General features: G+C 22.9%; 5 protein-coding genes across 5 annotated transcripts; 3 read left to right on the top strand and 2 right to left on the bottom strand. All coding sequences in view use genetic code 6, as the record gives it.

Annotated features, from left to right (window-relative positions):
* Positions 1-534: 534 nt before the first annotated feature.
* TTHERM_00300260 (PH domain protein) lies at positions 535-3,177 on the top strand (the record flags this gene model as incomplete). The annotated part of the gene is made up of 10 exons (XM_001024553.2): positions 535-897; positions 957-1,083; positions 1,293-1,589; positions 1,650-1,825; positions 1,900-2,007; positions 2,093-2,130; positions 2,200-2,353; positions 2,415-2,603; positions 2,665-2,799; positions 2,857-3,177. The coding sequence occupies 10 exons, from the start codon at positions 535-537 to the stop codon at positions 3,175-3,177; spliced, it is 1,908 nt and encodes a 635-aa protein (XP_001024553.2).
* A 243-nt stretch (positions 3,178-3,420) lies between these two features.
* On the top strand, positions 3,421-3,948 carry TTHERM_000300259 (hypothetical protein; the record flags this gene model as incomplete). Its single annotated transcript, XM_012800153.1, has 2 exons — positions 3,421-3,667; positions 3,803-3,948. 2 exons carry the CDS (start codon positions 3,421-3,423, stop codon positions 3,946-3,948), a joined length of 393 nt encoding a protein of 130 aa, XP_012655607.1.
* A 1,797-nt stretch (positions 3,949-5,745) lies between these two features.
* Positions 5,746-6,900, bottom strand: TTHERM_000300258 (transmembrane protein, putative; the record flags this gene model as incomplete). Its single annotated transcript, XM_012800152.1, has 1 exon — positions 5,746-6,900. One exon carries the CDS (start codon positions 6,898-6,900, stop codon positions 5,746-5,748), a length of 1,155 nt encoding a protein of 384 aa, XP_012655606.1.
* A 2,529-nt stretch (positions 6,901-9,429) lies between these two features.
* On the bottom strand, positions 9,430-11,487 carry TTHERM_00300230 (transmembrane amino acid transporter protein; the record flags this gene model as incomplete). Its single annotated transcript, XM_001024550.1, has 1 exon — positions 9,430-11,487. The coding sequence occupies one exon, from the start codon at positions 11,485-11,487 to the stop codon at positions 9,430-9,432; it is 2,058 nt and encodes a 685-aa protein (XP_001024550.1).
* A 915-nt stretch (positions 11,488-12,402) lies between these two features.
* Positions 12,403-13,026, top strand: TTHERM_00300220 (kazal-type proteinase inhibitor 1; the record flags this gene model as incomplete). Its single annotated transcript, XM_001024549.3, has 2 exons — positions 12,403-12,742; positions 12,863-13,026. The coding sequence occupies 2 exons, from the start codon at positions 12,403-12,405 to the stop codon at positions 13,024-13,026; spliced, it is 504 nt and encodes a 167-aa protein (XP_001024549.1).
* Positions 13,027-13,084: the final 58 nt, after the last annotated feature.

Raw genomic sequence — 13,084 nt, 5'->3', positions numbered from 1 at the left:
TTTCAAAATAAATATACTTAAAATCAAGTCTATAATTACTGTCAAACAAATAAAATATTAATAATTTTATATTTATGTTTTATATGAATTATAATTTATATTAATTTTATCTAGCTATAACCCTATTAAATTTGAAAGTTTCAGGGTAAATTTCCTTAATATTGAAGCTATATTTTAACTCTTAATGTAAAGAATAGTCTTTGAAAAAAATTAACATTTTCATCAAAGATTTAATTAAATCTTAAATGAAAGCTGTTTTAAAAAAAACCTTTGTTTCTTAATGGATGAAAAATCAGCAAAACTTGTCTAAATTATGGTTAAAGAAATAAATAATACTTGATTAAATGTCATAAAAGAATATTATTGATTGATGTATCAGCAAATAATTAAAGGAGATTAAATCAATCAATCAAAACAAAATCAATTTCTATTATCAAAAATTGCATAAATTAATATTTATAAAATTCCTCTCTTAACAAGTAAGAAAGAAATAAATAAATATATAAAGAATAAGTATACATATATATATATATTATGGATTATAATAACAACTAAGAAAATAAAATGAGTGGTTTAGATTTGTAATATAAGCAGCTTTAAGCTGAAAAAAGTTAAATAAATGGTATGTAATTAGATGCAACTAGGAAATCCATAGCTTAATAGTACAGCCTAAAGGATTTTAATAACGGCAATTAAGATAATAGCCAAAATCCATTTTCATATTAATCCTAAAACAGAATGTTTGCATCAACTACCCTATATGATAGAAACTCTATGACAAACCTGCCATAGCGTGCGAGCAAGTTATAAAAATCAGTCATATTATTTGATTCAGGTGTAACATTGGGAGATTTGGAATAGCTGAAAATTACAAATATGAAAGACATTAAAAAAGAAGTACTATTATTTTTTTTAAGTTAGCAATATCTAAATTTAACTCAATCTTATTTAAATAGAGCTAGATTATAGATTAAGAAATTGGAAATGTAGATGATAAAAAATTTGTTTCACTGATAGCTGATGAGCAAGTACATAAGAGATTATCAAGTAGACTGATTGAGTCATCTCGAATTCCTCGATCATGTAAAAATGTTTTGTCATATTTAGTCAAAATAAATAGTATTATTCTTATTATGTTTGAGTTATCTAATTTTACGTTGACAATTTAATTGAGTTTATTGATTAATTCATAAGAAAAATAATAAGCAAGCATGAATACTACAATTAATACTAGAATATATGATCTATTAATGTTATAAAGAAAGCTAAATTTATATTTTTTTTGTATTCAGCTATAAAAGGAATTAACAAGTAAGATTCACTAATTGCTTTAGATACTACTTATAAATAAATGGATTAAATTACATTGCAAGAATAACATTCTATGAAATCGACTACTCAGTTCCGTAATAATAAGGTTCCAGATATATCTACAATTTAAGAGTAAAGCGAAGAATTAGCTTGTGAAACTCAAGAAAAATGCAAATAAATTGAGATGTAGGACTAATCAAATAACGGTAAACAATCATCTTCACTTAGCAGTGATATCGAATAAGATAGTGATGAAGATAACTAAATTGTTGATGATGGTAAATAAAAATTCAAAAAATACTATTGATTTACCATCATAAATATAAATTAAAAAACAGAGCACGTTAGCGAAGAGAATAAGATTTAAAAAATTCCAGTTATGAATGTTGCAGAAAAAAATATTGTTGTCTATAAGCCAAACGAAACATCAAGTTGTTAAGTTTAAATTGGACCACTTCGTGAAATGAAAGGATACTTAAAAAAGAGAAGCCCTTAATACATAGTAGGCTGGCAAGTAGATTTATTTATTTTTGGATACTTTTAAAATTAAAAATAAAATCTTAATAACCACTAAATATTTTATAAAAGAAAAGATGGTGTGTGCTTAAAGACTAAAAGTTGTTTTATTATAAAAATGAAAAATCATTCAGATAGTATGGAGTTATTTGCTTTAATATCATAAGTTGTAGAGCTGAGGTAATAAATTAAACATATATTTTTTTAATTAAATTCAATAAAAAGATTTAAATTTAGGGCTTAATATTTTATTTTATAAAAAAAGCTTATCGTAGGAAAAAAATCAAAGACAAAAAAAATAATGTAAAATTTTTATGCTAATTTGTTCGTGAATCAGTTTTACTGATTATTTATTTATTAATTTGAATAAAGTTTAAGATTTCCAAACCATGAAAAAACATTTACTTTTAAATCAGACGATCCAGATCAACCCATAGAGATGTGGTATAATCAAATAGTCAACCATATTGTGTAATCACAAGGCTATAAAAAAAACTTAAGATTAGAAGCCAAAAGATTTTGGAGAGTAGATTTTATTTAGCTCTTATTTTATACAAAGTAATTAATTTTAATATTTTAAATAAAAGGATGAAAGAATAAGTTAAAAGGAGTTTATTGAATAAGCAGATACTGGTGATTTAATTTTATTTAGAGGTAAATCTATAGAAGCTAGACTGTAGAGAGCCTTTACTGGAAGTGATTTTGATCATGTTGCACTTGTCTTAAAATACTCAACTTCTGATATATTTATTATGGAAGCATTAGGAGGGAAAATTGTAATAAATTTTTACTAACTAACTTTATTGTAGATTTAATTAAATATTTTTTAAAATAAAGGGTAAAGTGATTTTATTTAGATGGAATCTATTTCAAAAAAATAAGTGGTATGAATTTTATGATAAGATTGTATATAGAAAATTAAATATGAATAGAACAAATTAAGTTTTGACAAACTTAGAAAAGTTTATTTAAGTAATTTAATCTTGCAAATTATTTTATTTTAATTTGAATAAATGTTATTTAAAATAGTATGCTCTAAACAAAAAATATAAATTTACTTTGGGAAAAATAATGAGAAAGAAAACCAGTCATAAAGAAGAGAGCGATTAAAACGAAGATAGAACATTTTTCTGCTCAGAATTAATAGCTGCATGTTATAAAAAACTTGGAATTTTAAAGGAAGAAACAGCATCTTCTAGTTACTTACCAGGTATAAATTTGATTTCAAAATTAAATTAAAATTATTTCTTAAATATAAATAAAGGACATTTTTCTTTAGAGAAAGATTTGCAGCTCAAAAATAACGCATAATTGTAATATGAATAAGTAATAGACTTCTCTATGGAATGAAAATAATGAATGCTAAATATGTCAACAGTTAGTTAAAAAACAGAAATAATTTCTTATGTCATAATAATATTAATAATAAACAAATAGTAATTATTTAATTAAAATTAGTTTACTAAGATAGAAGAAAGTAGTCTAAAATACTTTAAAAAAATACTAATGAATGCAAAATACTAATTAAATAAATTATCAAATAATTAATACTTTTACTAAATTATAATAAAGCAAAAGCACCAATATTTAAAAATGTAAAATAATTCATACTTTATATTTTTAGAAAGAGCATTTATATAAAATACTTCAAAATATTTTCAAAAATCAAACATTTTATTTAAATCTTTAATTGTAAAATCAAACATTTAAATTAATTTAATAAATCATCAATTGTATATATTAATATTGAAAAAAAAATCTAGAGTATTAGTAAAGGTTCGAGTTAGTATATTAGAAAAAATTAGTTAAGCCAATATTACACTTATGAAATACAATACAAGTGACATATAAATAATTATTTTTAATCATTTTACTTTTTTGTAAACTACTTTTTCTTTTCCTTCTTTTTCTCTTTCTCTTTTTTTTCTTTATGTGTTTGAAAGCTAAGATTCATCTATTTCTTAATCACCCATAGATCTGGCCATGAAGAAAAGTTTAATATATGGTAAAACCCATTTCCAGAATGCGTAAATAGGAACTATTATATAAAAATACCAGAATCCAGACCAGAAGCAAGTACCAAATTCAATTGCAGAGTTTACAATTAAAAGATCTAATTGACTATCATAAGATTCAGCTTCAAGACCTTTGCGAATTCTGTGTTCAATTGAAGAGTAGCATGCATAATTAATTAATGTGAAAAATCCTAATGCTAATAAGGTATCAAGCTTAAAGAGATCACCTCTAAAGAGATAATTAACTGTATAAAAACCTGTAACAATCAAAATAACAGTCTAGAAATATTTTATTGTTTATTGTCTCTAAACTGAATTTTTCTTTTCGCTTTAGTTAGCCATTATTTATATTTCTACTAATTAGATCTAAGTTATAATTTATTATTTTATTAATATTTTCAAATAGTATTAAAATTAATATCAAAACTTTGATTTCAATGCTAATCTTAATTCATTTTACTTAACACGTAGGCATCCATTAAGATATAAAGGTTTTCATCTGAATTGCAATCAGATTAACTTTTATATCTTTATTTAATCTAAATAATATAAAAATATTTGAAACAATTATTTTGTAAAATTATAAGCAGATAATAAAAATAATCTAAAATTAAAATGTATTATGAAAAAACTTTCTTTGTCTTTTAGTATATTAAAAAAATTAATAACAATTTAATATTTCTTTTTGATTCTTGAAATACTCTTCAAATTTATTTTATTAATATAATCAAATAATATAAATATTCATGCCAAAACCTTGATCTTAAAGGTACTATATATTATTTTACTTAAAACGTAGGCATCCATTAAGATATCAAGGTTTTCATCTGAAATGTGATCAGATTAACTTTTATATCTTTATTTATTCTAATTAAAATAAACACATTTGAAACAATTATTTTAAAAATGATAATAAATATACTATTAAATTAAAATTTATTATTTAAAACTTTCTATTTTATTTATCAAAATTAATTAGAATTAAATTTTTTTGATCCTTAAAATGCTCTTGAAATTGTCAAAGATCATTTCAAAATATATTTAGAAATATTAACTATGATTACTTCAATATTCTATACCAAATTAATTAAATATTTAATAAACTCTTAAAATTATTAAAATTGATACTAAAATATTAATTTAGAATGATTAGCTTTGCTTCAATATCAAATATAAATTTAATACTTTTTTTAGCATATTTTTATAAATAGAATTTAACAAATATTTAATTTTATGATTTAAATTTACTTTTTTATTTTAAAAAATATCCTTAAATATTTATTAATATATATTAGAAGCTTATAAAAGTATTAAAACTAGTATAATTATACAATAATACTTTTTTAATAAATTTATTTAATATTTAAATTTTTAAAGTAATTATAATTTCTATTATTAATGTAGTTTAAATCTAGGTAAAGCATGTCTTTTTAGACAAATATGAATTTAAATATAATTTTATATTTTTGATATTAAAAAAATAATCCTTAAAAGATATTTTTATTAAATTACTATGTTTTATGAATGATTTTACTTGCTCTAAAAAATGAAAATTCGAAATATTGGTCATATTTAATCATAATTATAACCGTATAAACAAACGATAATATGAGGATATACTTTTTGTATGCAGAAAAGTTAATTTAAATTGAGATATTTAATTTTTATTTATTGGTTGGAATATAGCTTGTTAGTTTTAGAGATTTTGATTATTAATTTTTTCAGCAGAATCAAACTATTAACTATAATCTTCAAAACAATTATTGAATTAATATAATTAATAACAATATTAAATACTAGCAAGAACTTACTCTAAATAAAGCAATTCATACAAACAGCTCTTAGTTAAAATTCTGAAGAACTCATAAACTAAGGAGGCTTATAAAGATCAAACTTTAAATAATCATAATATTTTCTACTGTTCTTTTTAACTTTGGGAGCACCACTTTTATTTATAAATATAAAAGAACAAATAGTTAGAGGTACCAGATATTTTAAAAGAGATTTAACCAATTTTAGATTTAATCTGATAAAACATTTAAAAACCAGGTTATGTAATAATAGTAAGATGAAGGTGAGTTGGAAAAAGGAATAAAATAAAATTACAATCACCTATAAGAACTAAAATAGAGGAAAGAAGGGAAATGTAAAGAATTTATTGAAAAATCTAAATCATTGAAAAAGAAAATTTAAGAATTTTTAGAGAAGAGATTAAAATATGGAAAGGAAACAATTAAAATATTTCCTCTTTCTTATCTTTTTTATATAGTAATTGGCGTATTTTACACTATTTTAGAGGAATTTAGTTGGTATGCGATTTGCTTAATTGCTATCTCTTTTGCAGGAATTCTGTTTCATTATGCTAAGAATATGCTATCCATTAAGTTAATTTTAAGATTAGTTTTTACGTCTCTATTATTGATTTCTCTAGTTCAAAAATTGAAATAAGACTGTTTTAAAGAGAACGCAAATCCATCCAATTTATCATTTAATTAAGAACTTAGCTTTTACATGAAAATTTTTCTTTTAGGCCATATTTTTATTATTCTTAATGACTAGTTCGGTTTGTGGGAAATAGATATAATTGTAGCACTAATGTAAATAGTAGGCATTATTTATTTATTTGATAGAAATTATTAATCTTTTTACTTTTGGTGCTTACTGCTATTCCCATTATATTTGTTTGGAAAAAAAATTTAATTTAATCTGTGGATTTAGAAATATTATTCGCTAAATAAAGAGAGTAATCACATTTAATAGATTTTTCATGATCTCTGGCCTCACTCACTTTTTGTTACAAGTCTTGATAACTAAAACTAAATTTAATTAGAATTTCATAATCGAAAAGCAAAGGAAGAATCAGCTTCAGAAAAGTCTATATATGATTACTTTGAAAAAATAAAGTTTTATTAACTAAAAGATGAAGTTTCTGATATGTCATTAGGAACCTACTCAAAAAAAGACAATCTTTTAAAATTAATAATGACAAAGTTGAGAAAATTTGATGAATAAGCAGGTAGCAATATAAATTTATAAATAATAAATCCAATCTAATCATAAAAAAGCAATAATACTGCAGCTGTCTTCAACCCATCAGCTAATTATTTAGATTAAAATAAAAGAATTTCAAGTTCTAAGAATACTCATAATAGAAGTACTAAATTGATTCCATAAGTAAGTTCTATTACACCTAAAAAGAGACACCATTCATCTCTTTCTAAGAATATAACTTTTGAGGGTGTAACAAATTATAAAGAAGGAGAGTTTGATCCAAACAAGAGAAAGAGTACTAATTTATGGAGTGACAATGCATTTTAATTAAAAAATACACAAACAGATTATGAAGATGGTTTTTCTTATAAAAAAGTAGATAAGTATTTTGGCAAGTACTTCTCTTCGCTCGAGGATCCTTAAAAGTATAAATCGCTATCTATAAAAATATATTACTACAGTAAAAACGAAGATAAGGCGAAAAGCTAATTACGAAGCCTTTCAGCTATTAATAGTTACTTGATCAATGAAAAAAGATAAAAATACCTATTTATTGAAATTAAATCATTGGATGAATATGAAAAAATTAAGAAAGGAGATTATTTAAACAATAAATTTAATTAGAATTCTAAGTAATCTGATAAATCAGGATTGTTGAAAATATCTAAAAATCTCCTCAAAGATATTAATTAGCATTTTTAATAAATTGTTAATCCTTACAGATAATTAGTAGAGCTAATGACTAGTTAGTAGTACTGCTATAATTCAAATTTTATGAACATGTAAATTCAGCAACTACAAACTTTATACGCTTCAAATTACGAATATCAAGCCAAATAAATTTAATAGTAAATGGATGTTATTGAAAATAACTCTTTTCCTTACCACCTTGAGTACATTCAATGTTAAATAAATACTCTTATAGATCATGTTAGAATTCACCTGAATAAAAAAACAAAGCTAAGAGTAGAAGAAATAAATATGCAAATTCTTTTCCTTGATTTTTTTAAGAACATACAGGATTCTAGATATAAAAACATTGATTATAGTCTTGAAATGGATTCTACAACGTTTCCACAAAAATACAAACAAGACCCGGGAAGAATAAAATAAATATTGCATTTTTTATTCAAAAAACTAGTTACAGATCATGATTGTACTAATCCAAAGTTTGTTATGAAAGTAAGCTACCTGAAAAAAAGGACAGAAAGCTTATAAAATCCACCAACTCTTGCTTTCATGGAATCAAGAGCTAGCAATGCGCATAGTGAGCAATTCAGAAACAGTATAGTTTAGCATCGCAAGTCAACACTAAAATAAATTAGTAATTTATATAGCACAAGCAATTGCTTTGTTATTGAACTAATTTTAAAAGGACACTGTAACTTTGAAAACATAATACAAAAACAAAATTTAAAAGACAAAGACAAGCTTTTTAAAACTATACAAAAAATTGGATAGTGGCTTGGCTCAACTTAAATTGAATTCTAAACATAAAAAGACTGTCTTTAGAGAAAATATTTATTTTATTTAAAAGAAGTTAACCCCAAGTAATAATTAAACACTGAGTATAAATAAGATTCCAAATAAAATTAAAAAGATATTTCTAATAATTAATTTGATGCAGAAGCAAACCTCTAATTTAAAACAAAAACAGATTCTCATATTTATAGAACTCCTGTCAACAATATTAATAACAACAATAATTTAGAAAAAATAATATCTTAGATAAACTCTAACCATAGCTTAAATGCTCATTTCTTGAAAAATGACACAATTTTAAACACACCTGTGAATTAATAAAACCAATTTTTATTTTCTTAAACAAACGTTTTTTAAATTTTAGACAACAACTTCTAAGACTAAAGTCAACAATCTATTCAAGAGATGATGCATGACTTAAATGGAGATTAATAAATAATAGTAAACTAGCCTACAGAGTTTAAATGTAAATTTATGAAATGAAATAATTAATTAATAATCAATCTATAGTAAACAAAGTTTTCCTTTTCTCTTTATATTCTTAATATGATAATTTCTCAATATTTTTAAACAATATAAAAAATATCATTCAATTATATAGATAAGCCACCGACTGATATGACCTATATTTTTGGTCAATATATAGAAAAATGCTAGTAACTATATAAAAAATAATTAATAAAAAATAATCGATAATTCCAAAAGAATATTTTTATTTGCTCGATTTATATATAGATTTTAGCCACTTTATTGATTTTATAGTATAAATATTAAATTTTAACTGTATAAAAATGATTTTACTCTAATAATTAAGTTTAGACATTTTGGTTAAGTATTTATTATTTTTGTAATTTATAGTATTTTCATATATAAATAAATGCTTTTATAAAACTAGTTTACACACACATAAAAAAAATCTTATACATACAATTTAATTATTCATTAAATATAAACATAAATTTATTTATTTCCTTTTTTGCTTATTAGTTTTAACTTACATTTTATTTACAGTAATTAAAATATTTTTTATCAAGTTAATTTATAAATATTTTTTTAACTGTGAAATTTAATACTTAATTATATTTTATAAATTTATTTTATTACTTTTTAAATATCACTCTACTAATGTAAAGACTTATCCTAGTAATGTAGTAAAATCCAAACCTAAAATAGTAAAGAGTAATAAGACAGAAATTATTACATTTAATGTTGACTCATAGTTACTTAGTTTAATATAAAAGATAGTAGGTATTATGAAGGCATTAACAGATGAAAAAAATACTCCTGATAATAGAGCTATCAATAAAGGACCTGTAAGGAAAAAGTTAATACCAAACATAGCCAATTACAGCACTACTGATGAAGCATAAAATCTAATTTGTCTCATATAAATATGGCTTTATTGGAGATTAGAATCTTTGAGTGTTTCGTTATTATATCCGTAAACTGGAGCTGGAATAATATACGGATTGCTTGGATTTCCATAAATTACATCCTATGTAGAGGATTTAAAAAACTAAGGCTGATCATTAGGTTCTCTATCTTAATCGTTTGGATAGTCCAAAGTAGATTATTTTTCCTCAACCTTAAGAGTCTTAAAAACTTTAAGAATATGAGACCTAACTATAGAAAATTGCAAAGGAAAGTTAACTACACAATATAAAACATATATCATAAGGGCAAAAGATGAAAATGTAATATGTAAGTCAAGTTAACTAAATTAAATCAAATAATTAGCATTCCTCTCAAGGCCAGTTGTCGAAATGTAGCCAAAAGAACCTATAAATATAAAGCATAATCCTAGAACCATATTAGCATAAAGAGATGTTCTTAACATTTTTCTGTCGCTAGGTTTACGTAAATATTTATACAAATTGAAGAAATTAATGTGGACATCTAACAAAAATAACAAAATAGATAATGAGCTGAAAGCATAACCAAACTTAAAGTCATCAGGTGCGAATAAATAGTCTCCCTTCATTTCTTCAGTTTATATAGTCGATATAAATGAAATTAGGCTTAATATTATCATACTACAGAGAAAAGTCATATTTACTAATTGTGTGAAAGTTGTCTAATGGCTATCTATTATCAATAAGCTTAAAACGAACAGTATTATTAGCATTACTATTAAATAGAATTAGTAACTTTCTACAAAATTAAGCTATGAGTCGCTTAAGTTTTATTTGCCCTTCACGTTTAGAATAAATTATTGGAGTTATTTTGAAGCAAAATACATTAGCATAGTGCAATTTGCAAATTTAGTAAAAAATTAAATTATGAAAATAAATCTATAGCCACTTATGCCTGAAAGGTATTGAGCAATACTGTGATAGTTGCTTCTACGACTTAAATTTTTAGCTTTTAGGAGATAATGAAAAGAAAAATTGCTAATAGTTATCAGTGTAAGAATAAGGACTATTGAAAGAACAATACCAAATTAGCTGAAAAGGTAAGGGAGCATGCCTATGGCTGAGTTGGAGCATTCACTTACTAAGTATATAACCCCCTTGAGGCCGCTTTTATAAAAGAATTTATTTGTGTCATTAATTTCTTATATAATTCGACCGTTTTCATCAGATAAAAAGGAAGCATGGAGCTCCTTATCTTCTTCAAGTGTAGCCAAATCTTAAATAGGTTTTTAAGTTTATGGCCTCTGCTTTAATTTAGAGTTATTATAATAGTTATTATGATTATTATTACCTGGATTCTATATAAACTAAGATTAATTCCTTGATATTTAAGAATAACCATTAACATCTCTAAAGTGATTACTAATTTAATTTGCACTTTTTGTTCCAAAATGAGATTGTTAATTTTATGTGGTTTAGTGTTTTTTTTGATTCTGGGAATCTTGTACTATTTCAGAGTTCTATTTACTATTTAAAAAATTATTTAAGCTTTGTTGATGATTCACACTGTCACTTCTTCTATCATTTATAAAGGAATCTTAGTATTTATCCTTTATTTCATCTTCATATTCATCTTTTTCTGCTCTATTAAACTGAAAACTATTACTTTTTCTTTAGTTTGAGCTAGTCATACTAATTTTACTTCTTTTTGAGCTTGGCCTTTAAGAATCTGTTTATCCAAATACAGCACTAGGTTCTCTAGAATTATCGTTGCTATAAGTTTTTTATGAGTAGTTTATTCCATTAGTGTTAAAATTCATTGATAATTATTTTGCTATGTCTAAAAACTGTCAATTTATAAATATAAAAGCTGCCTAAAATTCTTTTTTGTGCTTGAAAGTAGATATCGCTTACAAATACTTGTATCAAAGATGATTTTTTCAACTTAAATAATTAAATTTTTCAAGCTATTTATTTATATACTAGTATTTATTTTTTTAAGTATGAAGTTAAGTTTTGCTAAATATGATTGTATGTATAAGAAATATCATAAATTAAATAGCAACTTTTAATAATTAATATATTCAATTTTCTGCAATCAAATAAGGTATATCCATAAATAAATATCAAAAAAAGATGAACATATTTGTTAATAATAAAATGTAAGATTAAATTTTGTATATTAACGAACATCGATTACTTTCATAGCAATTTTATTAAATATTTAGAAATTAGATTTGCTAATAATATTTATTTTGACATATTTTAATTTTTAAAAATAATTTGATAAGAAGATTTAATTCATAAGTTGGTTAGCCTCTTATAATATCGTAATAATAATTTAACTAGTAAAAATAAATTAATCATTCTTTTTGTTCTTGTTGTGTCTTATAAAAAATACATTTGAAAAAATAAATAAAAAAAAATACTCTATTATAAAAAAACATAAAAACTTAATAGATATTACTAAATTATTGAATGATATCAGAAATACAATTAAGTACTTTTATGATATAATGATAAATTAGATTGACAAAAAAGATAATAATTATAATATTAATAATTTATAATCACAAATTAAGATTAGACAAATTTTGAAATATTGGTTTGATAATAATTATTAGATTCAAAACATTAAAAAACAAATTATAAAATTAAGAAGGTTAGTAGATTCTTTATAGCTTTCATTGTATTAGATTTTCATACAAAACAATATAATAATAAAAGTCAAAGATATGAAATAAATTAAAGGTTTTTATGTTTATGTAGTTTTGATTAGCATAATAAAGTATGGCTATTCAAACACTTTTTCATGTTAAATTCTAAATGAAGATGAAGTCTAAGAATGTCCTTTAATTAATGAGCCAGTATGTGCTGTAATTAAAAAAGATGTACTCAAATGTGATTAAGAGCAGTGCAGATTGACTTACTAAAATAAGTGCGAGGCCTGTAAAAATAGTAAAATATTAGACTTTGTTATCGAAGGTCCATGCGAAGATTATCCTAAGTAGGCAGTTTTTTGTAGCCTACATAGGAACGAGTAGACTTGTGATAGTTTAAATACAAGAAAAAAAAGTATATATATTTTCTTTTTTCTATTAATAATGAATATGAATTTTTTTTGTTAGTTTAAGTTATCAATTTAGATAAATAATGCTAAAAATAAATAAATATTTTATGTTTTTATTATTTTAGATAGAAATAAGAAAGTATGTGGATTTTATAATTTGAACACTAAATGTAATTTGAATCCTTGCTTTGAAGTCTATCCTTCACGTTGTTAAGCATGCAACAACGAATTGGTAGATTTTTATCTTGAAGGTCCATGTCCAGTCATGACATCTTTATAATTTAATTGATTAAAACACTCTAATGTTAAGTAATTGCTAACCAATTAAAATAAGTGAAGGCAAAATT

The sequence above is a fragment of the Tetrahymena thermophila genome, assembly GCF_000189635.1.
Source record: "Tetrahymena thermophila SB210 genomic scaffold scf_8254379, whole genome shotgun sequence".
NCBI classification, from domain to species: domain Eukaryota; phylum Ciliophora; class Oligohymenophorea; order Hymenostomatida; family Tetrahymenidae; genus Tetrahymena; species Tetrahymena thermophila.
This window is presented reverse-complemented; position numbering and strand designations above follow the sequence as displayed.